Genomic DNA, 27,049 nt, shown 5'->3' on the forward strand with positions numbered 1-27,049 from the left:
GGACCCAAGGAAGTCGAAATCTCGGAAGGGGCCTATCTTGCAAATGATCTCCTTGATATGTTTTTGCAATTTTATTTCAAGATCAAATCAATATTGTTTTGATCTGTTGTCGCGGGGCCCCTAAAAGGCCCATAGGCCGGCGGCTACTCTGCCTATTTGGTAACCCAGCACTGCTGAATTGTGCTGCACTCCTCCTGAAGGAGCAGGTATGCAGTTTGGAATTGCTTCTGAATCCAGCTCTGTCGCTGGAGACTCAGGTAGCCTCAGTGGCAAAAAGTGCCTGTTACCAACTGCGGCTGGTTTGGCAGCTGCAGCCGTTCCTGGACCTGAAAAGCCTTCCCACAGTAGTGTCGTGCATTGGTTACTTCAAGACTGGATTACTGCAATGTGCTCTTTGCGGGACTCCCCTCACGCTTGATCCAGAAGCTGCAGTCAGTGCAGAATGCTGCAGCACGATTGCTGACAGGTGTATGGCCCACTGAACTCTGGGAGCAAGCGCCGCTGAAATCGCTGGCAAATTATTTCTTGAAGTAAGGCGTGTTTATGAATAGTGTTGATGGTCTGCACCCAGTCCTTGACCAGCTGTTGCACAGCAAGAAGCATACTTGGGATATTTGACTGGGGGCATCTTTCCGTGTGAACTTCACTGCCCAGCTGGGGGAGCTTATTTAATTTTATTTTAGTATTTATGCGCTGCCCCAAAAACTCTAAAGAGTATATATAGGATTTTGACAAGGGCTAGAACCTCCAGGCAGGGACACGGGTGGCGCTGTGGTCTAAACCACTGAGCCTAGGACTTGCCAACCAGAAGGTCAGCGGTTCGAATCCCCACGACGGGGTGAGCTCCCGTTGTTAGGTCCCAGCTCCTGCCCACCTAGCAGTTCGAAAGCACGCCAGTGCAAGTAGATAAATAGGTACTGCTCCAGCAGGAAGGTAAATGGCGTTTCCGTGCGCTGCTCTGGTTTGCCAGAAGCGGCTTAGTCATGCTGGCCACATGACCCGGAAAAACTGTCTGCAGACAAACACTGGCTCCCTTGGCCTTTAAAGCGAGATGAGCGCGCAACCCAAGAGTCGCCCGCGACTGGACCTAACGGTCAGGGTTACCTTTACCTTTACTAGAACCTCCAGGCACTTTTAATAGGCTTTTTGACATATACAGTGGAACCATCTTTTTCAAGACCTCCCCCGTCACAATCCCGGCTAATCAGGAAAGATACTTGATAACACCAACAGCCATTACTTGCCCTTTGTTATTTCAACACATTATCAGTTTTGGGGTCCACCCCCTCCACTTTTAATTTTCCTCTGTTGCTATAATGGTTCTCTATGTTTTATAACACATTATAAAATGAAATACATAAACCTTACCCCCCCCAAAAAAAACCCCGTAGGCACACAATTTGCAACATCAGTATAAAGTTATACCAACCGTTGCTTAAAAATCCAGTAAAACACGAAATGCAACACACAGAAAGTACAAATCGTCAGATTGGTCTAAAAACAGCAATGGGTCAGCAAATCCCTGGGGGCGCGCACACGATTTTTTTAATGGGTGGCGGAAAAAAAATGCACTAATGTGCTTCGTAATCTTTTGCTGGGCAAGGATCGCGCAGGGGGAAGCGCGTGCCCTCTTCGCTGCCAGCCCAGCCTCCCTCTCTCTCTCTCCTTCCTCCTCCTCCCCTCCCTCCCTCGCTCGCGCCCCTTTCCTCGCACCGGACTGGAAACCTCACATTGCGTAAGAGTCCCGGGCCGGCCACGCCCATCGGGGGGAATTTCGCGGTTGTGAGATCACTCCCTCCGCCGCCGCCCGCGAGATGCTATATAATTCCCACCCCCCGCCAAGTTGCAATCGGCAGACGGAGACGGAGAGTTTAGGATCGGTGGCCTCCGCAGCGATCGTGGCGGACTGAGGATGCTGGACGTAGACTACGCGCAGTGAGTGAACCGGGGGTTAAAGTGTTTTCGATTATGGAGAGAGGGGCGCACACACAAATATATGGCATCATCTGCCCTGGTTTTTTTGTTCTTAATTCTTTAAAGTGGTCTCCGAGCATGTGCAGAGTATTTTTTCCCAAAGCACCCATTTGCCTCCCGCATTTGGAGATGGGGCGTTGTTTCATTTTTAAAACTTGGATCCCTGGGTCTGGGAGTTGCTCCTCTTCTCCCAACTCGCTTCTCCTATCAGTGGTTGCTTGCCGGCTGCGAAAGTTGGACAAAAAGTCTTTGCCCCGAGGCTCGTACAAGGGGTGGAGGGAGGCGCGCCCGAGAGGAGCAGAGGACTCCTGTAAGGTCGGGGCAGGTTGGCTGCGTTCCCGAACTCCTGGGTTCTTTCCGGGAGGGAAATCGGCCCGGGGAAGCGGGGTGCCTGTTGGGACCCCGGAATTCTCTGAATAGGAACAACGATTTTGTTAAAGCCGAGAACGGACCTCAAAACAGAGCTAACTAAAAACTAACTGCATCAAGCGCACACGTTGCGAGTCCACAAAAAAGGCTCAAGAGCCAGAATTTTGGATTTCTAGTGTTTCTGGGCTGGGGGAGCAGTTTTGTATAAAGACAGCCAGGCTGCTATCACTTCATATTATTGTTACGCTTGGATCCCACCCTTCCACCTAGGACTTCAGGGCACTCCATAACCTTTTTCTCCTTCTCCACACAACAGCCCTGCGAGGAAGCTGAGGCATAGTGTTAGCTTTTTTCACCCAATAAGGTTAATGGGATAGTTGGGATAGCTTGGTCAGTGTTAGCATGAGACTGCTCATCTCAGGGTTTTGAGTTCGAGCCTCACGTTGGGCAAAAGATTGCTGCATTGCAGTGGGTTGGACTAGATGACCCTCGGGTCCCTTCCACCTCTTAACAATTCGATGATTCTCTAACTTGGGATCTGAACCCAGGACGTCTCCTGCCTAAGCCCAGTACGACTCACCACATGGTCTCTCTAATAGTTGCAAAAAAATAGGGGACGGGAGGAGAAAGAACACGCAGTGGGAAGTGTGTGTGTCAATTTTTTACGCTGTGGGGGCTTTTTCCTTGGTCACTTTGTGGACAGGATCCGTGCCTTATGCCTGGAATGTTCCTGGAAACGCCAGTATTTAGGGCTGCTGCTTGTCTCTTAAGGCAGGTTGCCGCCAACATTTTCAAACGGGGCTCCTTTGCAAGGCAGGACTTGCTGTAAGGAGAAAAGTTCTCTGGTATAACTTTTCCCACCATGCTGGGCAAAACTTCAGCTGCTGAATTCCACCATTAATTTTATTTTTTGCAACAGTGAAAAGGCTCAGAGACTTTACACTTTAAATACGGAGACCCCACTCCAAATTTAGCAGCCCCTTTCCGCCCCAATTTACTTGCAATCTAATATTGGGTGCTTTTGAACGCCCCACCCCAAGCGCACCCCAACCTCAACTTTCTCCTCTCACTTTCCTTCCCCTCCTCTTGCCTGTTATGCAAATGCTGAGGTGGGGAAAGCTAGATTTGAATATTTCCTCGGCTCACAAGAGTGTGACTGTGAGGCGGGTTGGGGTGGCGCCTTGTATGAGGGGAGGGTGTGGAGTTTCCTTGTCCAGCTTTTTCCATCCCAAATGTCGGGTATACAGTATCATCCACAGCCCTCCTGCCCTCAGCATTGATTGAGCCAGTTTTAATACCTGCCAACTTTGGCCCACATTGACCCCATTTGTTTTAAAGTGCCACCGAGACCCCTTTACAAACAGCCATGGCTTCCCTCAGAGAATTCTGGGAACTGTAGTTTGTCAAGGGTTCTGAGAATTGCAGACCTACAATTTTCAGAGTGGTTTAACAATTGGTTCTTCTTCGCTGGGAATCGGAGGTCTGGAAAGACAGGGGTCTGCCAAAGGTCCCAGGGTTCAATCCCCATCAGCCCCGGGAGCGAATCCGGCCTGAAACCCCGGAGAGTGGCTGCCAGTCAGTGTAGACAATACTGGTATAAATGGAGCAAACGGGTCTCACTCAGTATAAGGCAGCAGCTTCCTATGGGCCACCAAAAACTGATCTGTTTTTAAGCACCCTGTGAAATAACTGAGAGGGACAACGTGCCTTCCCATTACAGTGGTACCTCAGGTTACATACGCTTCAGGTTACACACTCCGCTAACCCAGAAATAGTGCTTCAGGTTAAGAACTTTGCTTCAGGATAAGAACAGAAATCGGGCTCCGGCAGTGCGGCAGCAGCAGGAGGCCCCATTAGCTAAAGTGGTGCTTCAGGTTAAGAACAGTTTCAGGTTAAGAACAGACCTCTGGAACGAATGAAGTACTTAACCCGAGGTACCACTGTACTTAATTTGTTCCAGAGGTCTGTTCTTAACCTGAAACTGTTCTTAACCTGAAGCAGCACTTAAGCTAATGGGGCCTCCCGCTGCTGTCGCATGATTTCTGTTCTCATCCTGAAACAAAGTTCTTAACCCGAGGTAATATTTCTGGGTTAGCGGAGTCTGTAACCTGAAGCGTATGTAACCCGAGGTACCACTGTAGAGAGCCCCTCAAGGTAAATAAACCCTGTTTATTTCTTGTTTAGGGTCTTCCTCTTGCTGCAGCAATTGAATTACACAAGGGGTAGGCGCCTATCGCCCCGATTTCCCCATCGGGTATATTTTATCCTACCTCTGTCCCATTTCTCCATAACCAGTAATACCCCATTTCCGCCGACATGTCCGCCACCACTTTCTCCGGCGCTGGCCCAAGACATTTTGCCGCTTGAGGTAGAACAGGAAATGGTCTCCACCCACCCACGCTCTGTGATTCAAGGTGCAGAAAGGCCAGCGGAGCTATTTTGGCACCTGAGGCAGAAAACCCCCCACCTTTTCTCTGGAAGTAGGAAAAAAATAATAGTACAAATAAATAACAATGGGCTGCTTTTCCATGACATTAATTTGCCCCTCACAGAGCTTCAAAACCTGAACGCCCTTCATGGAAGATAAGGCCATGATGTCTATAATGCTTCTGAATAGCAGTTGCTAGGCACCGCAGGAGAGAGGGGAAGATGCTCTTGTGCTCAAATCCTGTACACACAAACATTTTAAAAACTTGCCTCTACAGGGCTGCCTTCAGATGTATTCCAAAAGTTGTCAAGTTACTTATCTCCTTGGTTCGGTGGTTGCCTAACTCCACACCGTCCAACATTTATCTGATGAAAATAGGGACAGTCCCAAGGAAAAGCGGGACATGCCGGGATCAAATCAGAAACCGGGACGGCTTCTGCAAATCTGGGACTGTCCCTGGAAAACAACATATATTTCTGTTGGAAGCTGCCCAGACTGGCTGGGGCAACCCACTAAGATGTGTGGGGTATAAATAAGTAAAATTATCATTATGGAATGGGACTTCCCTATTTTCATTAGAGAAACGTTGGAGGGTGTGTGGTTGGAGAACAGCACCACACAATTCAGAGATGTGCAAATTTCTTACGTGCTTAAAACTAAAATTCCTAGGATTCTTTTTTTTTCTGGGGTGTGTGTGAGGGGGGACTTTAAATGTGTGCTGCATGAAAGTAAGTTGCCTGACACGTCTTGCCTTCGCTGTATTTGCCAGTTTAACCTCTGACTGTGATCTCCCTTTATCTGTCCTCCCCTCCCCGTCTGTTTCCCTTTTTAATCTTTTTCTAAAGTCCCCTCCCTCTCTTGCTGTGTATCTCTGTTTCCCATCAGAGACGTTTTGAAGAGGTCTGACTTTTATCACTTGGCATTTTTGTTTCTCTAGTACTTTCAGGGCTCCCAAAAGCGCTTTTTGACAAATCCTCCAAAAGTGGCCCAACGAGGCAGGTCACTTACTACGCCCATTTTGCAGATTTATGGCGCAAACTGATGCTGAGAGAGGGTGACTTGTTCCAAGGCTGCCCTTCTAGATGCATTTGACTTTGGCTTAACACACACAGCTAGAAAAATGCATAGCGTGTGTCGGGATCTCTGTCCCTAGCGCAGTGTAGTGAAGAGGATATGAGGCCTTCTGGGTACTTGGCACAGGATACGGGTTATCATTAAGCCAGAGAAGCCCAACATATCTCTGGGGCAGGTAACAATATTTTGGGGGGTTTCGCAATCAGGGGTTTGAAACTGGGCCCAAGGCCAACATTTAGGCTGCTGCACAAACTGAGAATATAGGTAAAGGTAAAGGTACCCCTGCCCGTACGGGCCAGTCTTGACAGACTCTGGGGTTGTGCGCCCATCTCACTCAAGAGGCCGGGAGCCAGCGCTGTCCACAGACACTTCCGGGTCACGTGGCCAGCGTGACAAAGCTGCATCTGGCGAGCCAGCGCAGCACACAGAAACGCCGTTTACCTTCCCGCCAGTAAGCGGTCCCTATTTATCTACTTGCACCCGGGGGTGCTTTCGAACTTGGTTGGCAGGCGCTGGGACCGAACGACGGGAGCGCACCCCGCCGCAGGGATTCGAACTGCCAACCTTTCGATTGGCAAGCCCTAGGCGCTGAGGCTTTTACCCACAGCGCCACCTCGGTCCCAACTGAGAATATAGGTATGATTTAATGGGAACTGTTGAGGCTTTTACCTTTGGGCTCTGAGACTTGGACCCACACAAGTGTTGTGCTTTCAGATGTATTCCAGGAAATATCACTATTTACACACATACACACACACCTGGTTTCCACAGTGTTATCAGGCGTGGCTCCTGAACAAAACAGGACATGCCAAAGAGAAATTTCCAGTGGCCAAGGCAGTGCATTTGGCTACGAGAGAGATCCACATTTGTGTCACATCTGCTGTGAAGCCTCAGTTTTCTGTCTCCGAGATCAGGCACGTCCAGCTGGTAGATCACTGGCTCCCCTAGAAAAAAATCAACAACTTTGACCTGAACCCCCAAAAAGGAGGTAGATCTCTGCCAGTTTTTAACTCTGTAGTAGATCGCAGTCTCTTGGGAGTTGGTCACCCCTGTCCTAGATGCTCAAAGAAGGGAAGTTGTTTTGGCTTAGTTAACATTTGGGTACTCAACATTGTGGGTTGTAGGGATGGCAAACCTGTACAGTGGTACCTCGGGTTACATACACTTCACGTTACATACGCTTCAGGTTACAGACACCGCTAACCCAGAAATAGTACCTCGGGTTAAGAACTTTGCTTCAGGATGAGAACAGAAATTGTGCTCCGATGGCGCGGCGGCAGCAGGAGGTCCCATTAGCTAAAGTGGTGCTTCAGGTTAAGAACAGTTTCAGGTGAAGAACGGACCTCTGGAACGAATTAAGTACTTAACCCAAGGTACCACTGTATAGTACATCAGCCCTAGGCAACATGACCTCTGATTAGGGGCCACAGGTTCCCCACCTGTCTATTGACAGGAGCGCTTATGATTCACACACGCACACTCAGTTCCCTGCTCTGACCTGAGTCTCAATTTTGGTGTGACAGGGTAGGTCTAGACCATATCTGGGGAGCTCTTGCTAAACTACAACTCCCATCATCCCTGGCCATTGACCTTCCTTGCTGATAGGAGTTGTAGTTCAGCAACATTTGGAGTTTCCCACACCGGCTCTACAAGCTTCCCCACCCCCTCCAGGTTCCTGAGCTTTACTGTGTAGGTGCCCTCTTTTTGAGGGTGTATGAATTATTGGGAACATATCCCTGAAGAAATGATTATGCATTTTCAAGAAAAATAATGTGCAGTGCAATTTGACCAAGCAGCCCCAAACCTCAATATACCTGCCTCCGTCTGTAAAATGGGAACAATGCTTCCTTGTTTCTTTCCTCTTCTGTGGGAGGAAAGATTCAAACCTGATAAATATAATAAATCCCTTTGCAAGGAATAAGTGGCACTCAGATAATTAGTAACTGGCAGAACAGCAAGCCTTAATTGGTTTAATTGCTAGTTTAGTAGCGACTAGGGCTGTCACTCAAATCTTGACCAACAGTTTCTATTGGTAGAATATGTAGGATGGTGCTGTAAACGTGTCTGTTAATAATGATGATTATGATAAAATCTGCTAACCAATTTGCCTTCTATCTTGGCAGGTTCGAGGGGTCCCAGTATGGCTATATGGTAAGTATGTGGCCCAGAATCCTTGCATTTTACTGGTCTGAGTGAGAGAAGAGGATTTCAAAGTGGGATGTTGTTGAGAGCTGTGTAGCTCAGAAGCCAAGATGGAAATGTAAGAAACGGCTTTGCACTGAGTCGGACCATTGGCTCATCTAGCTCATATGGCCGACACTGGCTGGCAGCAGCTTTCCAGGGTTCCAAACAGGGGGAATTCCCAGCCCTACCTAGAGATACTGGGGTGCTGAACCTGGGGCCATTCGCATGTGCTCTTAACCACAGGCTTTCGTTTCGTTTTCTTAGTGGAAGCAGACCGGGGTGGATTTAGAGACTGGGAGTCTTCCTAGCTCCTTGTTGCATTTGAGGGTGTGAAGTGAAGGGGTTTTAATGTTGCTCACAGGCCTGTCTGTCGTCTTCCCAGTTTCCCAGCGGCTGCATCTATGACCTGGACTCTTGCAAGCAAGAACCCACGTTTGCTTCCTGCCTTGCAGACCCTGAGAGCTCCCCAGGTAAGGCATGTCTTTGTGCTGGGGAGTGGCTGCTCAGAACGGCTGGGGCAACTCGAACTGATGGGCGGGGTATAAGTCATAAATTATTATTATCATCAGTGTTATTTTTCTAGAAAAGGAGGTGCTGAAGCTCACCATGAACTTCTCCCTTGTTCTCTTACCTGAGAGGTACTGGAGCTGAACTCTGGCTGAAAAAAAGCCATTATTATTATTATTATTATTATTATTATTATTATTATTATTGGAGACCAGGGTTGCACACACAGTATACATTTAAAGCACATGACGCCCACGCCCCCAGCTTCAAGAATCCTGGGAAGAACTGTAGTTTACTTCTCGCAGAACTACAATTCCCAGCACCCTTACAAACTACAGTTCTCAGAATTATTTGGGGATTGCTTTAAATGTATGGTGTGCGCACAGCCGCATGCAAACTAATTGTAGGAGGCATATTATATATCGCGTGGCTACAACATGGACCATGTTGATGGGAACAGGGAGTCCCTGCGTTGTGAGGGCACCAGGTTGACTACCCTTCCTCTACATACTGAATGAACAAATGTAAGTTCTTGTTCTCTCGCTCGCCGATTTGCATGTGACCCTCTTTTGCCTAGCCGTTAAGGCGGCCTGCAGAAGAGTCATGCATGGCTTTCCTGTTTAGAACAGACGAGTCTCTCTCTCTCTCTCTTCCTCCCCCCTCCCCACCTGCCCCGCTCGCTTGCGCAATCTGCATTTAATCAGTGGCTGCCATCTGATTTCTGGGATGTGCTTGCATCTATAGAGGCCTTGGTGGGAGCCTGCCACAGATAGGCACTCTGTATTATTTGCAGAGAGAGAGATACTGTGTTTGGGCTTTGTAGACTCGCTGGAAGTTGCCTGAAGATCAGGATAATCCAATCTGGGGCTGGCCTGCCACTTTTGATCTCTGGCACCAAGTTGCCAATCTATTCTGGTGTACCCTTAATGGGCAACCCAGCCAGATGGGCAGGGTATACATAATAAAATTATTATAATCCAGAGATCGACTGCCCACCCAGCATCTGCTCCCTGCCACATCTGCAGTGTAGTTTTGCTGCATTGGGTGGCAAGGCAGAGCTGGTGTGTAGAGGGCCTTCTCGGTAGTGGCGCCCGCCCTGTGGAACGCCCTCCCATCAGATGTCAAAGCGATAAACAACTACCTGACATTCAGAAGACATCTGAAGACAGCCCTGTTCAGTGAAGTTTTTAATATGTGACATTTCAGTGTATTTTTTATCTTTGTTGGAAGCCGCCCAGAGTGGCTGGGGAGGCCCAGCCAGATGGGCGGGGTACAAATAATAAATTATTATTATTATTATTATTATTATTATTATTATTATTATTATTATTATATGGCAGCTTATCAGTATGCATTCTTTGTTTGGTTTTTTATTCTGCCTTTCACCCAAGAAGCTCACAGCCTGGCTAGTTTGATGGGCCTTCCCACTCCTGCTCAGCAGTGCATAATAATAATAATAATAATAATAATAATAATAATAGTATAGTAATAATAATTTTATTATTTGTTGCAACAGCCACTCTGGGCAGCTTCCAGCACATACAAAACATAATAAAACATTAAGCATTAAAAACTTCCCCATACACAGGTGCCTTCAGATGTCTTCTAAAGGTCATCTCCTTGTCATCTGATTGGGAAGCCATTCCACAGGGCGGGTGCCACTACCGAGAAGGCCCTCTGCCTGGCTCCCTGTAACCTCACTTCTCGCAGGGAGGGAACTGCCAGAAGGCCCTCGGAGCTGGATCTCAGTGTTTGGGCTGAACCCTTCCGCCTTTCTAACAACACCCTCCACATACCAATCCGTCCCTGGCCTCTGCATAAGTGAGCCAGTGTGTCGGGTTCTTAAGAGTGCCAGGACTAGGGCCTGGGGAGGCCAGGGCTCAAATTCCCACTTGGCTACGGAGCTCACTGGCAGGGCTGTCTTAAGCATATGCTGCACGGGGTGCAAAGATCCACCCCCCCCTCAGGTTGGCCAGTCCCAGGCACGCAGGAGGGTGGAACCGACCAGCCGCCTCAGCGTCTCACTGGCTCGGTTGCCCCCGAACTCGCAGCGCAGAGCTACCCACAGCAGAAGAGCTTGCCACTGCTCTCCGACCGACGGGCTCTTCCCTGACTCAACTCTCGGGCCCCGGACTCTCGGCCTGGCGCCTGGGTGCCCCGCACCCCTAGTGCCTATGGGTAAGACGGCCCTGGTCACTGGATGCCCTTGAGCCAGTCACTACCTCGCAGGGTTGTTGTTGGGCTTGCGCCAGGAGGGAGCGAGAACCATTTACGCCGCTTTGAGCTCCTTGGGTTAGAAGGCGAGGCATATAAATGCAGCCTGAGGAATAAATATATGGTGCCGCAGAATTGGAGCGTTGGGAGGATCATCAAGTCCGACTCCCTGCGATGCAGGAATATGTCCCATACAGGGAGCGAACTTGCAAGATCTTTTCCAAAAGCAGAGAGTGGACTGAAGCGATCAAACTGCTCCAGAATGTGTCTCTGTGGTTTTCCGCACACATACCCCTATGGGTTTTTTTTATTATTTACTTTGCCTTTCTTCTCTTATGGGATTCAAAGTTAACACACAACTTAGTCTCTGCTCCAGGCGTTGACCAGGCTTAGACTTGCTTTAGCTTCAGGCCATTTGGCCTCATCGCTTGCCTCCCAGCCATGCCCTAGGACTTCCTTTAGTCTTGCCCGTCTTAAGGGGCAAATACGCCCACAGTGTACTTGTTTTATGCTGCCGGCCTGCAGCTCTACACCTTCCTTTTCTAATCTCACTACCATTTCTGACTAGATGCCCTCTCGTTATCTTAAGCTTCATTTGTCCAGAAAATAGTTATTCCTCACTCTCCTTTTCTCTCATGCTGGGGGCTCGCATTCAGTCTTTCCTTCCCCCGAACCTTCCTTTTTCTGTTCAAGCTACTGCAAAATGTAAAAATGACAGTTCTCCATCCCACCCCGCTCCACCCTGCCGGCCCCTGCTCCAGAAATGTGTTATTATTAATTATAATTAAATGTCTAGATTGCCCTTCATCCAAAGATCACAACATAAAAGTACAAAATGAGAACACAAACAAACAAAAATGAACCGATATCCCCACCACCACCACAATAACATTTAAAAGGCCGTGGACTGTTTCATCAGTCAAAGGTGTGGTTATCGAGAAATGTATTCCCCTGGCGCCTAAAAATATGTAATGAAGGTGCCAGGTTTGCCTCGCTGGGGAGAGCATTTCACAAATAGGGAGCCAATGTGGAAAAGGCCCCATTCTTGGGTTGCCACCTTCCGGACCTCTCGCAGAGGAGGTACACAAAGACAGGCCCCAAATCATGATTGCGGGGTTCAGGTCACTTCATATGGGGAGAGGAAGTCCTTGAGGAAAAGGCAAAAAGTAACTTGCCATTCCCAAATCTTGCCGATTGCTAAATCCCATTCTTTTCTTCTTGTCCCTTTCTTCTGCGGTGGCACTGGCTGATTGTCTTTTTTTTAATAGTAGCGGCTAGAGTGCTGGACTCGGACCTGGGAGAATTTACGCTCAGCAATGAAGCCTGCTGGGTGACTTTGAGCCCAGCCACCTTGAGCTCTTTGGAGGAATATAGCTGTAATAATAAATAAATATTCTCTCCCAGTTTGACTTGCTACCATTTTCTGCTCATCCTCCACACCATTTTCTAAGGCTTCCGTTCTCTTATCTGATCCGGGTTTAATCTGCTACTCTTCCTTTTTGTTTTTTTTCAAACCCTTCGCTCTTTGGCTCCTTCTTTATCTCTCTTTTATTTTGCCTTCTATCATTCTCTTAGTTCAGCCCCACTCCCTCACCTCAGAAGAGGATTTTGTTGGGAAGCTGCTTTCTGCGATGACACTAGGGAAGACTGAGGATGAGGGCAGGGAATGCTGCCTGCAAAATCCTGGCTCCATCTCATTCCCATCTTCTCCTCCCCCTATTTTTTATTGTTGGCATAACCCAGAAAGAACTAGATGATCCTCAAGATCTCTTCCAACTCTACAGTTCTGTGATTCTATGAAACAGCATTGGCTCACGTTAAGAATATTCCATCCTGCAACAAAAATGTGTGCGTGTGTCCCCAAATAGAGATCTAATGTAGACTGACAATGATAAGATATACGTTCAACTGCAGAAAGGGGGAGTAAGATCTTCAGACTACTCAGCAATGGATGGTGGGGCTTCATCCTGCCAACTTTGAAGTACAGCTGTCACATCCGTCTTTAGTGCAATTTTATTTCGAGACTCTTTTGTTATGCCGCTTTTCAGAACCTGTTTGGGCTATATAAAGTGAGACATAAGTATTTTAGGTAGATGATACTTTCATCACGGCTAACAGAGCAATTCTACCCATGTTTACTTGAAGGTAAAGGTAAAGGGACCCCTGACCATTAGGTCCAGTCGTGGCTGACTCTGGGGTCGCGGTGCTCATCTCGCTTTATTGGCCGAGGGAGCCAGCGTACAGCTTCCGGGTCATGTGGCCAGCATGACGAAGCCGCTTCTGGCGAACCAGAGCAGCGCACAGAAACGCCGTTTACCTTCCCACCGGAGCGGTACCTATTTAACTACTTGCACTTTGACGTGCTTTCGAATTGCTAGGTTGGCAGGACCGAACAACGGGAGCTCACCCCGTCGCGGGGATTCGAACCGCCAACCTTCTGATCAGCAAGTCTGTGGTTTAACCCACAGTGCCACGGAAAATCCTAGTAAATTAAATGGGGTTTTTATTCCCTGGTTAATGGGATTAGGATTGCGTCCCAAACATTGCACTATGCTGTTTCAGGTCCCTCTTTTGCTTGCTGCTCTGCCCCCTCTAATGCAGCATTTTTCTAAAAAATAAATAGCTTTCGACAAGGTACGTCTTCTCCCAAGGCTTTGGCCTCTACTCCTTGCCTTTCCTTCTCTGTTCTATTTCTTCAAGGTAATACAGCCCCAAATGTATTCTACAAACCCTGGGGCTCTCCTAAGCCTTCTAATATCTTTCCCTTTTGTATGGCATTTTGATTGGATAAGAATTCACATTCAGAGAAGTGAATCTCTATCTCTATCTCTTTGGAGATAGGGTCTAGATATTGGTTTCAAAAACTCTGCCCTCTAATGGGGAGAGGAGAAATTTCGGTACTGTATGTACCTGCTGTTCCCTATGCAAAATCGATGGCTTGAGGCATTTGCACACAGAAGAAAAGCCTTTGTAGCCTGAGCTGGGTAACGCAAACCTCAACCCTCCTGCTCTTATACCCAAGAGATCCAAGTGGATGTTGGGAGTGAGGGCTCCAGGATTCACAAAGCAGAGAAGGGTAAACAGGAGGAGGAGAAGCTACCGAGGCAAACAGTTTCAGTTAAGAACAGACCTCCAGAACGAATTAAGTTCTTAACCCGATGTACCACTGCAGTTGGAATCACCTTTCTAGTACAGTGGTACCTCTGGTTAAGAACTTAATTTGTTCCGGAGGTCTGTTCTTAACTGAAACTGTTCTTAACCTGAAGCTCCACTTTAGCTAATGGGGCCTCCCTGCTGCTGCCGTGTGATTTCTGTTCTTATCCTGAAATAAAGTTCCTAACCTGAGATACTACTTCTGGGTTAGCGGAGTCTGTAACCCGAAGCGTTTGTAACCCAAGGTACCACTGTAACGTGAAGCCCTTGGAAGAGAAAGTCCAGGTATAGGGCGGTAAATAAGTTCAATAAATGAAAATAAATGAAATGAAAGTCCTGCCCTCCAGAGCAGGAGAAAACAAGACTTGCTCCATCTTCCACGTGACAGCTGTCGAGATATTTGGCGATGGCTATTGTGTCTCCTTTCTCGCAAGCTAAACATACCCAGCTCCTTCAACCATTCCTCATAAGGCTTGGCTTCTTGACCCTTGATCGTCTTGGTTGCCCTCCTCTGCGCACGTTCCAGCTTGTCAACATCCTTCTTAAATTACAGTGTCCAGAATTGGACACCGTATTCCAGGTGTTTTGTGTTTTTTTTGGCCTGGCTGGAATAGGTCCTCTGAGAATATCTCTCGCTTGCCTGGGTTAGAGGAGTGCTTGTTTGTGTACGTGTAAACTAGCCTACTGTACAATGTTTACATCCATTGCCCTACCCACATTTGATGCTGGCGTTTGCCCAACACTAGCATACGGCCCCTGAAAGCTTGCTGAGCCCAGGGAATGTGGCCCCCGGGCTTTGAAAGGTTCCCTGTTCCTGACTCGTTGGCTTGTTCTCTTGGGTCTCCTTTCTGACGTCGCGGCCCCTTGCTTTTCAGAGTCTTGCATGAACTGGCTGGAGATGCAGGAGCCTGGCTATGAAGGCTATGAGGTGGGGCAGCTGGCCCAGCTGCAGAATGTCCAAGTCTCCTACCTGCATAGTTCTTACCCGCAGCTCTCCATGGATTCTGTCTACAGCCAGGAGGGAGTGGTACCCACACAGAACATGTGCCTCGCACCCAAGGAAGACTACAACACCCAGGTGAAGGCGGCGCCTAGTCCATTTGGGGCGGGGCAACAGAAAGCCAGGACCTGGGAAGGGAGTGGGGTCTGTGCATAGCAGTCAACCGTCCCTTATTTGGCGGGAAACTCCCTTATCCCAGCGCCGTGTCCCGCTGCTGTCCCTTATTGATGATGTCCCTTAAATTTCCCGGGTTTCAAAGGAAGCAGCTCCTCTCCCTCCCTCCCTGCCGGCCAGGGAGGCTCCAACTGTGTTGCTTGGCTGCGTTGCTCACCCAATAAGGAGTCTAAGAACGACTGGGGGGTGGAGCTTGCATGCCTTGTGCCAATCAAATCGGCTGCGTTGCCTGGGGATTTGCCTTTGCTCAGCGCTTCCCAGCGGAGAGGTGACGGTGGTTTTCCTTGCTGCATCCCCTTTGCCGGGTTGCTGCGCTGTGGGAACCACCACTTGAGGCTTCATTTGGCTGCTGGGCTGGCTGGGCTTTCTGCCTTTGGCTCGGGAGCTGGTTGACTAAAATCCCTTATTTTGGCTGCTGGTCCCTTATTTTCAAATCTGTAAGTTGACAGCTATGGGTCTGTGGGTTTTGGGAAGCCAGGAGACCTGGGTTCTCAGATCTGGTATTGGAGCTTGGTGGGTAAGACAAAGTGCTGCTGGGTGCCAATGAGTTCTTTTTTATTTTATTTTAAAGTTTTTACAGTCATACCTCGTGTTGAAGTAGCTTCGGGATGAATATTTTCCTCCCCGCTGTGGGTTCTTTAAGTAACTCTTTCAACTGCATATTATAAATCCATCTACAACCCTCCATTGTATTCAAAGTCATTGCAGGAGTTATTTAAAACCTGCCGAAGAGTTCAAGTGTTTACAATGGTCCTTCAAATACAATCTATATTTATCCCATTCTCTGTTGAAGTTTTGATCCTCCTGATTTCTGATTTTCCCAGTTAATCTTGCCATGTCTGCATAGTCCAGTAATTTCATCCGCCAGTCCGCCCTAGTAGGTATCTTATTGTCTTTCCAGCTCTGGGCAAGCAGCATCCTTGTAGCTGTTGTACATAAACAGGGTGCCAATGAGTTCTTGGTAACACCCAGACTAGGGCTGGGCAATATTTAGTTTTCAACATTGTGATATATCACCAGTTAAACATATATAAATATACTAATATATCACAATGTCTAAAATAAGGATGGAGCTATGTAGAGGCAAGGACGCAGGTGGCACTGTGGGTTAAACCACAGAGTCTAGGACTTGCCAATCAGAAGGTCAGCGGTTCGAATCCCCGCGACAGGGTGAGCTCCCATTGCTTGGTCCCTGCTCCTGCCAACCTAGCAGTTCGAAAGCACCTCAAAGTGCAAGTAGATAAATAGGTACTGCTTCGACGGGAAGGTAAACGGTGTTTCCATGCGCTACTCTGGTTTGCCAGAAGCGGCTTAGTCATGCTGGCCACATGACCCGGAAGCTGTATGCTGGCTCCCTCGGCCAATAAAGCGAGATGAGCGCTGCAACCCCAGAGTCCGTCACGACTGGACCTAATGGTCAGGGGTCCCTTTACCTTTACTATGGCTGGCTTCACAGTTTTTCCAGTGTCATGATTTTTTGATGGCGCCTGCTCATGGGATTTGCTGCCCCCTGCATTAGGCAGTGGAGGGCTGAGCTGACGGAGTTAACAGAGGCTGCAGGAATCAAGAGGAAGCATTGGCTGGCTTCACGGTTTCCCTCACATGATGATTTTTTTGCATAGTGCGCGCGCACACACACATCATGATTCACAATATATTGCCACATCAAAAATTATGAAACCGATAGCACGATGCAGACTTCCAAACCGGCTTTGGACGATATATCGATCTATGGCCCAGCCCTAACCCAGACCACACATTTATAGCCCTCTCATACCGCTTTACCAGCCATGGAGAATCCTGGGAACTGTAGTTTGGTCTTGTTGCTGGGGGTTGTGACTCTGCGAGATCAGCACCTCTAGCAAACCACAGTTCCCAGGATTCCCCATGGCTGTTAAAGTGGTATGAGGGTGCTGTAAAAGACTGTTTAAAGCGGTATAGGCATGCTTTAAATGTACTGGTGTGTAGATGTGGCTCCAGATTAATCTGAAACAGAAAAAGGGGTTATCTGTTTTGCCTTATCTGGGTTCTGTAGCTGTAGTCCAAAGCTGTAGCCATGGGGGTGAGTGGTTTTGATAAGCGGGAAATGGCATCTGAGGGGAAAGATTAACTACTCTCCCCCCCCCCCCCAGGCACCACTGCTCTGATCAAATTGGTAGGTCCTCTCATCATAACATTCAAGAAGAACCTTCTAGATCAGGCCAGTGGTTCCTTTATAGTCTAGTATCCTGTTCTCCCGGTGGCCAGTCAGATGCTTGCGGTAAACTGAGATGCAGGACCCAATCTCAATAAACATCCAGCCCTCCTAAGAATACCAGGAACTGGTATTCAGAAGGATTACTGCCTCTGACAGCCATCTTGGCTAGCAGCAACTGATAGCATTATCCTCCCCAATCGCCCTATCTCCCATTCCCCCCCCTGCTGCTACTGTTTGTCAAAAAGTAAACAAAGCACCAAGAAGATCCTATCACGGTTCTCCTGCGTAATGTGTCATTTTGGTCCTAACACATAGCCACACGTTCCTAGTCCCTAATGAGAGGACTCAGCCAGGGCTCTGGCCGGCCTAGATCAGGAGTCCTCCTGTATCACCCAAGGGCTCAGGTGGGGGGGGGGGAGTGTTTTTGATTGTTACTGTGTTGTGTATTTTTGTGTTTTTATATTCTAAACCGCCCTGTGAGCTTCGGATGAAGGGTACTATAGACATTAAATGAATGAGAACATTAGGGGAATCCCACCACGGCCTTCCTGTGTAACATGTAGTTTGGTCCTGACTTCCTGGGCAAGGACGTTCCTCTTTGGCTAACGACTGCTGTGGTTTTTTTACCCCTCCATCCCATGGACATCTACAGATTTACCTCCCCTACGAGCAGTACCCTCTTCCCAGGGAAGTGCCTAGCCCCTCGTCGGAAGAAGAGGAATTCCATGGGGAGAGTCGGAACCTGGAGGTGTCCTCCGACAGCGACTTGGATGAGAATCTCTCACCTGGTTTTGATTCAGGTGGGTGCCTCCATCCCATGTTTTTAGCACTCAGCAAGACCATGCATCTTGTGTGTATGTTTCTGCACACACATGCAGAAATACTCACTGTATGTCAAGAAGTAAATCAGTGAAGTTGAGAGGATGCTGCTGCCCAGGGGTTGTGCGTTGACCCCTGCCCCCAAAAGAGCCACCACTTATAGGGTACTGCCAAGAAGGCTGGTGTTTTGCCTGAAAGAGTCCTTGAGTTTGCAGTCTCTGATCTCCCAGCTAAAGTGGGCCCATAGAGGGTGCCTTGTCTGAGCACCCCCAAAACCCTGGAGCCAACACTATGTTTATCATACCAAAAAGGGATGCGAGTGGCACTGTGGTCTATACCACTGAGCCTCTTTGGCTTGCCAATCAGAAGGTTGGCGGTTCAAATCCCCACGATGGGGTGAGTGCCTGTTGCTCTGTCCCAGCTCCTGCCAGCGTAGCAGTTTGAAAGCATGCCAGTGCAAGTAGATAAATAGGTACCGCTGTGGCAGGAAGGTAAACGGCATTTCCGTGCGCTCTGGTTACCCTCATGGTGTTCTGTAGTCCCAGAAGAGGTTTAGTCATCCTGGCCATCTGACCTGGAAAGCTGTCTGTGGACAAACGCTGGCTCCCTCGGCCTGAAAGCGAGATGAGTGCCGCAACCCCATAGTCGCCTTTTTACTTTTACCATACCATATAAAAACATAATAAAACCATAAACATTAAAAACTTCCCTATACAGCTGGCTTCAGATGTCTTCTAAGGGTTCTATAGCTATTCCTCTCCTTGACATCTGATGCGAGGGCATTCTACAGGGTGGGTGCCACTACCAAGAAGGCCCTGTGCCTGGGTCCCTGTAACCTCACTTCTTGCAGTGAGGGAACCGCCAGAAGGCCCTCAGAGCTAGATCTCAGTGTCTGGGCTGAACGACAGGGTTGGAGACGCTCCTTCAGGTACCCTCAATAGGCATGATGGCTATTTTCCTAATCTCCACTGAACGCCAGTTGTTGGGCATGGAGAGCATTGCGCTGACGATTTTTGTTTGTCTGTCGCCCTCCGCAGGCTCCCGACGGAAGTTGCGCCTCTACCAGTTCCTGCTGGAGCTCCTTGAGCGCGGTGACATGAAGGAATGCGTGTGGTGGGTGCACCGCGATGCAGGGATCTTCCAGTTCTCCTCGAAGCACAAGGAGCTCCTGGCGCATCGCTGGGGACAGCAGAAGGGCAACCGCAAGAAGATGACCTACCAGAAAATGGCTCGGGCGCTACGCAACTACAGCAAGACGGGCGAAATTCGCAAGGTCAAGAAGAAGCTCACCTACCAGTTTGGGACCACTCTGCTGGCGCAGTCGGCCACCTCCTAAACTCCACCCACCCACCCGCTGCAAGAATACGGGCCTGGGGCCATTAATAATGACTGGACCTCCATTCTCTGCCTTCTCCAGACCACCCGCTTTCTGGTGCCTTCAACCAAACTGCGTGAAAGAATCTAGGCTGGGTGGGAAGAGATGGGAAGACCCAAATCAGGGTGGGGTGGGCTCCAGTAGGTTGCAGTCAGGGAGGCCAGGTGTGAAGGCACCGAGATCTTCCACCAGAGGGGTGGGGGATATGCACTTTAGCAGAAATCGGGCTGCTTGGACTGTCATGGTAGGGTGAGGGCAAAGTATGATACAGCAGAGGTGGAGCGAAGCATTCTGGGAGGCTATTTGCTTTGCCTGGGTTGATTGGGAGGGAGGGCTCTTTCAGCAGGGCCTGGTCCATATTTTTCCTTGGTGGAGTACGGAAAAAAGAGGGTGTGGGGAGGTTAATCACAGTACGGGGGGAGCAAAGGGGTCCATGTGGTTGCCTTCTGATGAGGTGGTGGGGGACTTCGCTGTGAAATAGGAACCAGGTGGGTGGTGGTACTCTGTGTGAGTTGGTGGATTTGCTCTGCTGGGCTGGGGCCAAAGTTTGGTCAGAGGGGTGTCACTGAGGTCACTCTCTTCCCCCCCCCCTCCACCCTGGCTAGCAGTTCAAAACTGGTAGTTTTAAAACAGAAGGAGCTTTTGTGAGTATTTATGCAAGGTGCTGGGATTTCTAGAAGCAGCATATTGCTTTGCTTAGGTGGGGCAGAGGAACCAAAAATTCTTGTCCAGGAGTTCTGTCTGTGTGTATATGTATATATATATGTAGGCAAGATGTTTATTTAACGCCATAGGTCTGGGGGTTTGGTTGGGTTTCAGTCTCCTGAAGGGTTTGTTTGTTTGTTTTTGTACAAAATCTGATTATTATTTTTTAAATGGATCTCTTCTGTATAAATTGTAAAATTTGCAAATAAATTTTTAAGGAGTTTGGCTAATTTGGAGGGGGTCGTTAAATCCTTGTTCTGGAGCAATGGGGAATGGGAGGCTGTGAATGGCAGTGTCCATCAACTTTGGAGGGGGGTGAGCTCCCTCAAATATTTTATGGGGTGGGGGGTAAAGGGACCTCATTGGCCCCTAGGGATTGGTGCGTACACTCATGGCAGAGGCGAGCTTTGAATGAGATCCTTAGTCGCTCAAGCCTACACCATTGCATGTAACGGATTCTATTTTGGGGACTCTTTTTTTAAACATTGCACTCCATCCCGGCTTACATCTAACTCCAGATCTTTTGCAGAGCAAGACTACAAAAATATTCTTATGGATTAACTTGTCTTTAGATATGCTTTCAGTGCTCCAGAGTAGATTGTGCAAAGACTTCTTGGCATCCTTGCAAGACCACGAGCTTTTCCCGCTGTCCCTTGGGAGATATCCTGAGACTTAGCATCTACACAGCGGGTTGGGCAGAGAAGTCACTGTCTCCCTCCCAACGCACTGCCATAGCGAGGAGGAAATATTGTCTTCTCTGCTTTTCAGATTGATCTGAAAAGCAGAGATGGCACTTTTCCTTTCTCTCTGTGTTGCTGGGCTGAATGGAGAAGAACATCTTGGACCAGGCTAGCACTGCAGTGGGGGAATAATTCTCTCCCCCACCCCATGCTACGGATTTGTACAAATCAGCTGAGGATGAGCTGGGAGGGGAAACATAGAATGTGTGCATGTTGGGTGTGTGTGTGACTGCACTCACTCGGGTCACACAGCTCCCTGAAGGCATTGCAAAATGGCAATAACTGAAAAAGCTGAACTACTCTTACGTTGCATACACACCATACACACATTCCCCACCCGCCCCCACCCAAAAATGGTAATTCTCGGAACTTTAGAATGTTAAGGGTACTGGAAATTGTAGCTTTGTGAGGGGCAAACTGCAGTTGAGTGAAGCCAGTGGAAGACAGGAGTGCCTGGTGAGCTCTGGTCCATGGGGTCATGAAGAGTCGGACACGACTAAACAACTAAACAACAACAATGTGCTTTAAATATATAGTGCATATGCAGTGACGAGGCAGAGTTTTATCTGGCGTGTAGAGGAAGGAAGACTTTGGCAGTCTTTCCAAAAAGTCAAAATAGCAGTGGTTTATAAAATGAAGGCATCGCCCCCAAAAGAGAGAAGAGAACAGCAGTTTGCATAGATGCAAACACAGACACAATGGGCATTGGTTAAACAGGAATATAATTCATGTTACCATTGTGGCAGAAAACAGAGGCCAGGCAAGTTGGCCTGTTCTCTAGGTTCTAGCTTTGCGCTTCTGGTTTAAAGCAGACTTGAATCGGCAAGCCCTTCCAAAAGAGGATTATTGTCTTTTGTAAAGTTGGTAATGGTAAAGGGACCCCTGACCATTAGGTCCAGTCATGGCTGACTCAGGTTGCAGCGCTCATCTCGCTTTACTGGCCAAGGGAGCCGGCGTACAGCTTCCGGGTCATGCAGCCAGCATGACTAAGCCGCTTCTGGCAAACCAGAGCAGCGCACGGAAACGCCGTTTACCTTCCCGCCGGAGCGGTACCTATTTATCTACCGGTACTTGCAATTTGACATGCTTTCGAACTGCTAGGTTGGCAGGAGCAGGGACCGAGCAACAGGAGCTCACCCTGTCACGGGGATTCGAACCACTGACCTTCTGATCTGTAAGCCCTAGGCTCTGTGGTTTAACCCACAGCGCCACCCGCGTCCCTTAAAGTGGGCAAAGTCAGCTGTAAATCAGGAATAGCTGCTAGAAAGCAGGGACCATGCCTGGTACAGCTGGAGCATATACACCAGGAACCTAGGAAACTTCTTACCACTTGATTCTTCTGCTATACGTACAAGAAACTGGCCTTTGGTTTTGCATGCCCTTACTCATGGCTTCCCAACAAGATGCTCTCCTGTGGCCACACGAGGGCAGTAAATCCTAACCTGAGACAATCCCTTGCAGAAGTCTGGATTCCAAAAAACTACGTGTACCAAGAAGGATATTTCCACAACCAGAATCCCTTCTTTCAATGGCGGTCTGACAGGAACCTGGCAGGGAATGGGAGTGGGCAAACGTGGCTGTTCTGCCCCACTCCCTCCCTCCCACCGTCAACCCTTCGATACGTTTATCTTCTCCAAGAGGAAGTTTCAAATCCTTGTCCCATAATTTGGCAGCGCGAGCGAGAATGCCGGCTATTCCTGGCCTCTGTTGAAACAGACAGGCCCTTCTCTGTAATGGTGTTACATTCTTGGCCTTGCCTGTCACACTTGTAAGGCTTACCTGGCGTCACTGTTCATGCAGGTGAAGGAGATCAGCTGGGCTGTGAACGAAGCTGCCTTCTACTGAGTCACTCCGTGGACCTGTCTTGCCCCAAACTGTATTTTCTCGACTGGCTGTGGCATTTGTCGGATCTCACACAGAGAAGGGGATGAGTACTAGGGCCATTATACAGGGCTTTGGCCCTGCATACCTGAAGGAGCATCTCCAGCCCATCATTCAGCCCAGATACTGAGGTCCAGCTCTGAGGGCCTTTTTGGTGGTTCCCTCACTATGACAAGTGAAATTACAGGGAATTAGGCACAGGGCCTTCTTGGTAGTGGCACCCTCCCTGTGGAACACCCTCCCATCAGATGTCAAGGAAATAAACTTTAATTTGAATCCTGTCAATCTTCTAAATTTGTTAATTGTTTCTATTTTTCTCTCTCTCTTATTTTTTTGTTTTTTGTACCTCTTTCTTTGGTCTTTTCCTTTTGGACCTGCTAAGAAAGAGATAGATTAAATATGGTTAAATAGGTTAAATATGAAAACTCGAGTAAGTTAAAAGCGATGTTTTGTAATTTTCAACTATTGTTTATTTATTGTTAAAGTTGGTCAGTTGTAATGAATTGATGTAGTAGTTATTGTGGTTTTTTTTTTGTTATTGTTGAACTCTAAATAAAGCATGATTTTGGGAAGCCCCCCCCCCCCCCAAAAAAAAAAGATGTCAAGGAAATAAACAACTATCTGACTTTGAGAAGACATCTGAAGACAGTCCTGTTTAGGGAGGTTTTTAATGTTCGCTGTTTTACTGTGGTTTTTTAAAATAAATTGTTGCAAGCCGCCCAGCGTGACTGGTGGCATATAAATTATTATTGTTATTGTTATTATCATGGCAAGACTTCATGGCAGTAGTCCATGATGCCGGGATGGCTTCTGTAAATCTGGGGCCGTCTCTGGAAAATAGGGACACTTTTTAGGTCTGAGCCTATGGCTGGGAGTAGGGAGAGAAATTTATTTTTGTTTTCATTTTAAGAACATAATAGGACCCGTGCTAGATCAGGTTAACAGCTCATCTGGTCCAATATCCTGTTCTCACAGTGGCCAACGAGATGCCTATGGGAAGTGAGAGAGCTCCTCCTGTCGTTTCCAGCAGCTGATGTTCAGAAACATGCTTCCTTCAACTGTGGAGGTACAGCATAGTCATTATGGCCAGGCGCCACTGAGAGCCTTTACCTCCGTTAATTAATCTAATCCAGGCTTCCTCAAACTCGGTCCTCCAGAATTTTTGCGACTACAATTCCCATCATCCCTGACCACTGGTCCTGCTAGCTAGGGATCATGGGAGTTGTAGACCAAAAACATCTGGAGGGCCGAGTTTGAGGAAGCCTGATCTACATAATCCTCTTTAGCCATCCAAGATGGCGGCCATCACTGCCTCCTTGTGGGAGCAAATTAAGTTTCAAAGGGAAACTACCTAATGTGCACTTCTCAAACTGGAATGAGGACCAAAACACAGCCAGCCTTTGAAATCTGCACATCTCTGAATTGTGTGATGCTGTTCCCTAACCACATAAAAGGTAAAGGTAAAGGACCCCTGACAGTTAAGTCCAGTCGCGAACGACTCTGGGGTTGCGGCGCTCATCTCGTTTAACAGGCTGAGGGAGCCGGCATTTGTCCGCAGACAGTTTTTCCGGGTCATGTGGCTAGCATGCGCTTCTGGCGCAATGGAACACCGAAACAAGAGCAGCGCACGGAAACACCGTTTACCTTCCCGTCGGAGCGGTAACTATTTATCTACTTGCACTTTTTGGTGTGCCTTTGAACTACTAGGTTGACAGGAGCAGGGACCGAGCAATGGGAGCTCACCCTGTCGCGGGGATTCAAAGCGCTGACGTCCTATCTTATTCCATTATTATTATTAGTAGTAGTAGTAGTAGTAGTTTATATTCCACCCAACTGACTGCTTTGACTGCTTTCAACGTATAGAAAGACATAATATAACATTAAACATTAAAAAAAACGCCTTCCCTATATAGGACTGTCTTCAGATGTCTTCTAAAGGTTGTATAGTTCCTTGACTCGGGGGTCGCATAACTCCATACTCTCCAACATTTCTGTGGGGAAAATAGGGACGTCCTAAAGAAAAGCGGGACATTTCAGGATCAAATCAGAAAGCAGGGCAGCTTCTGAAAATCCAGGACTGTCCCTGGAAAATAGGGACACTTGGAGGCTTTGCAACCAGTATGTCAAAAAAATGTGTTTAATAGACAGAAGAGTGCCTGAAAATGCATACAACACACACAAATGCATTGTTTCAATGGAAATTGCTAAGCTTGCAGTATAGGAACAGGAAGGCTGTCTTATAAAAACAGATCACTGTCATGGCTTCCCCCAAAGAATCCTGGGAAATAGAGTTTGTAACTCTGTGACGAACTACAGTTCCCAGGATTATTAGGGGAGCCATGACTGTTAAAGTGGTATAAGAGTGCTTTAAATGTCTGGCATGGATGCGAGTGACATTTTCTTTACCAGGGCTAATGCACCATCAAATGTCATCTGAAGAAGAAAGGAAGGTGACAGTTTTCCAGGCCATGGGGACTGAGAACTCCATTTGCCATCATTCTTGTCTATTGGCAAGACTGCCTGTGATTGACAGGTGTCGGAGCCCAACTACCTCTAAGACCTTTGCACCGGAAGGAAGATCTTCCATGGCGGTTATATGTCCTACTTGCCTAGAGATCACATATTTGGCTGCCGAAGGTAAGGCCTTCTCTGTGGTGACACCCCTAGAGAGTAAACTCTTGCCCTAATAACTGCACTTGCCCGTTATCATTATTATCTTTCAAATGCTGCCCTGTTAATTTGGGCCTTGAATTTAATGGCCATTCATATTATTTGCTCCTAGCTGCTCTCCACCAATTTATTTGCTTTTTTAAAGCTGTGCTGATTTGTTTTGCTACTGGCATTTTAGACTGCTTTGGAAGTCTGTAACGTGGGTGGTGCTGTGGGTTAAACCACAGATCCTAGGACTTGCCGATCAGAAGGTCGGCGGTTCGAATCCCCGCGACCGGGTGAGCTCCTGTTGCTCGGTCCCTGCTTCTGCCAACCTAGAAAGCATGTCCAAGTGCAAGTAGATAAATAGGTATCACGCAGACGGGAAGGTAAACGGCGTTTCCGTGCGCTGCTTTGGTTTGCCAGAAGCAGCTTAGTCATGCTGGCCACATGACCTGGAAGCTGTATGCCGGCTCCCTCGGCCAATAAAGCGAGATGAGCGCCGCAACCCCACAGTCAATCATGACTGGACCTACCGGTAATAGTCAGGGGTCCCTTTAGTTTACCTAAGCCACCTTTAGGTTCTCTGAGCTGTGGGATGGCGGGGAAACAAATAATCAAAATCAAATGTACAACTTTAGTTTATTAAGCACTGCCTTAAGGGACTCCGACATCTGCAGATGCGCAATACCTTTTCTTTTTACGTCAAACCAAAACATTGCAAATTAGAGAGCAAACTTTTGAATTATCCAGAGTTCTTCGTCAGGGTAGCAGCTGAAGATGGAGAATTCTGGAGAACTCAGAAAAGCTTGCTCGTTATTTTATGATAAACACAGACCCTCCAAGTGTATTTTCCAGAGGCGGTTCTGGATTTGCAGAAGCCATCCTGGTTTCTCATTTTATCCTGGAATATCCCTCTTTTCATCAGAGAAGTGTTGGCCGATATGGAGTTTTGCAACCCCCCCCCCCCCCGAGCCAAGGAGATAAGTAAGTATACAACCTTTAGAAGACACCTGAAGGCAGCCCTGTATAGGGAAGTTTTTAAAATGTTTGATGTTATATTATGTTTTTGTATATGTTGGAAGCTGCCCAGAGTGGCTGGAGCAACCCGGTCAGATGGGTGGGGTTTAAATAATAATAATAATAATAATTTCTCCCTATTTTCATTTGAGAAATGTTGGTGGGTATGTAAACAGTGGATTTTTAAAGGAATTTCTTTCATTTATTAGGGAAAAATATTTATGATTATTATTTTTAAAGGATTTTCTTGTGGCCAATATGGTTTCCTTTGTTTTGTGTCAATAATAATAATAATAATAATAATAATAATAATAATAATAATAATAATAGAAGAAGTCCCTATTTTCATTGGAGAAATGTTGGTGGGTATGTAAACAGTGGATTTTTAAAGGAATTTCTTTCTATTTTTTATTAGGAAAAAAACATTTTTAAAAATATTATTTTTAAAGGATTTTCTTGTGGCCAATATGGTTTCCTTTGTTTTGTGTCTTAAAGGAGCAATGTTTTGGGAAATATTTATGCCCCTTTTCATGGAGGTGCTGTTCCCTTGAACAAATCTGAGTCTGACTTGGCTCCCTTTCCCTCT

The 27,049-nt window shown here is 47.7% G+C and overlaps 1 protein-coding gene across 1 annotated transcript; it reads left to right on the plus strand.

Moving 5' to 3' along the window:
* The first annotated feature begins 1,594 nt into the window (after positions 1-1,594).
* SPIB (Spi-B transcription factor) lies at positions 1,595-20,403 on the plus strand. Its single transcript, XM_077917421.1, has 6 exons — positions 1,595-1,935; positions 7,969-7,996; positions 8,412-8,499; positions 14,779-14,981; positions 17,927-18,074; positions 19,131-20,403. Exons 1-6 carry the CDS (start codon positions 1,913-1,915, stop codon positions 19,427-19,429), a joined length of 789 nt encoding a protein of 262 aa, XP_077773547.1. The 5' UTR covers positions 1,595-1,912; the 3' UTR covers positions 19,430-20,403.
* Positions 20,404-27,049: the final 6,646 nt, after the last annotated feature.

Source organism: Podarcis muralis, chromosome 13 (assembly GCF_964188315.1).
Source record: "Podarcis muralis chromosome 13, rPodMur119.hap1.1, whole genome shotgun sequence".
Classification (NCBI taxonomy): Eukaryota; Metazoa; Chordata; class Lepidosauria; order Squamata; family Lacertidae; genus Podarcis; species Podarcis muralis.

Coding starts and splice junctions, on each gene's coding strand:
- SPIB (XM_077917421.1), top strand. CDS start 1,913: ATGCTGGACGTAGACTACGCGCA. Junction 1,936..7,968: donor CTGGACGTAGACTACGCGCA/GTGAGTGAACCG, acceptor CTATCTTGGCAG/GTTCGAGGGGTCCCAGTATG. Junction 18,075..19,130: donor CTCACCTGGTTTTGATTCAG/GTGGGTGCCTCC, acceptor CGCCCTCCGCAG/GCTCCCGACGGAAGTTGCGC.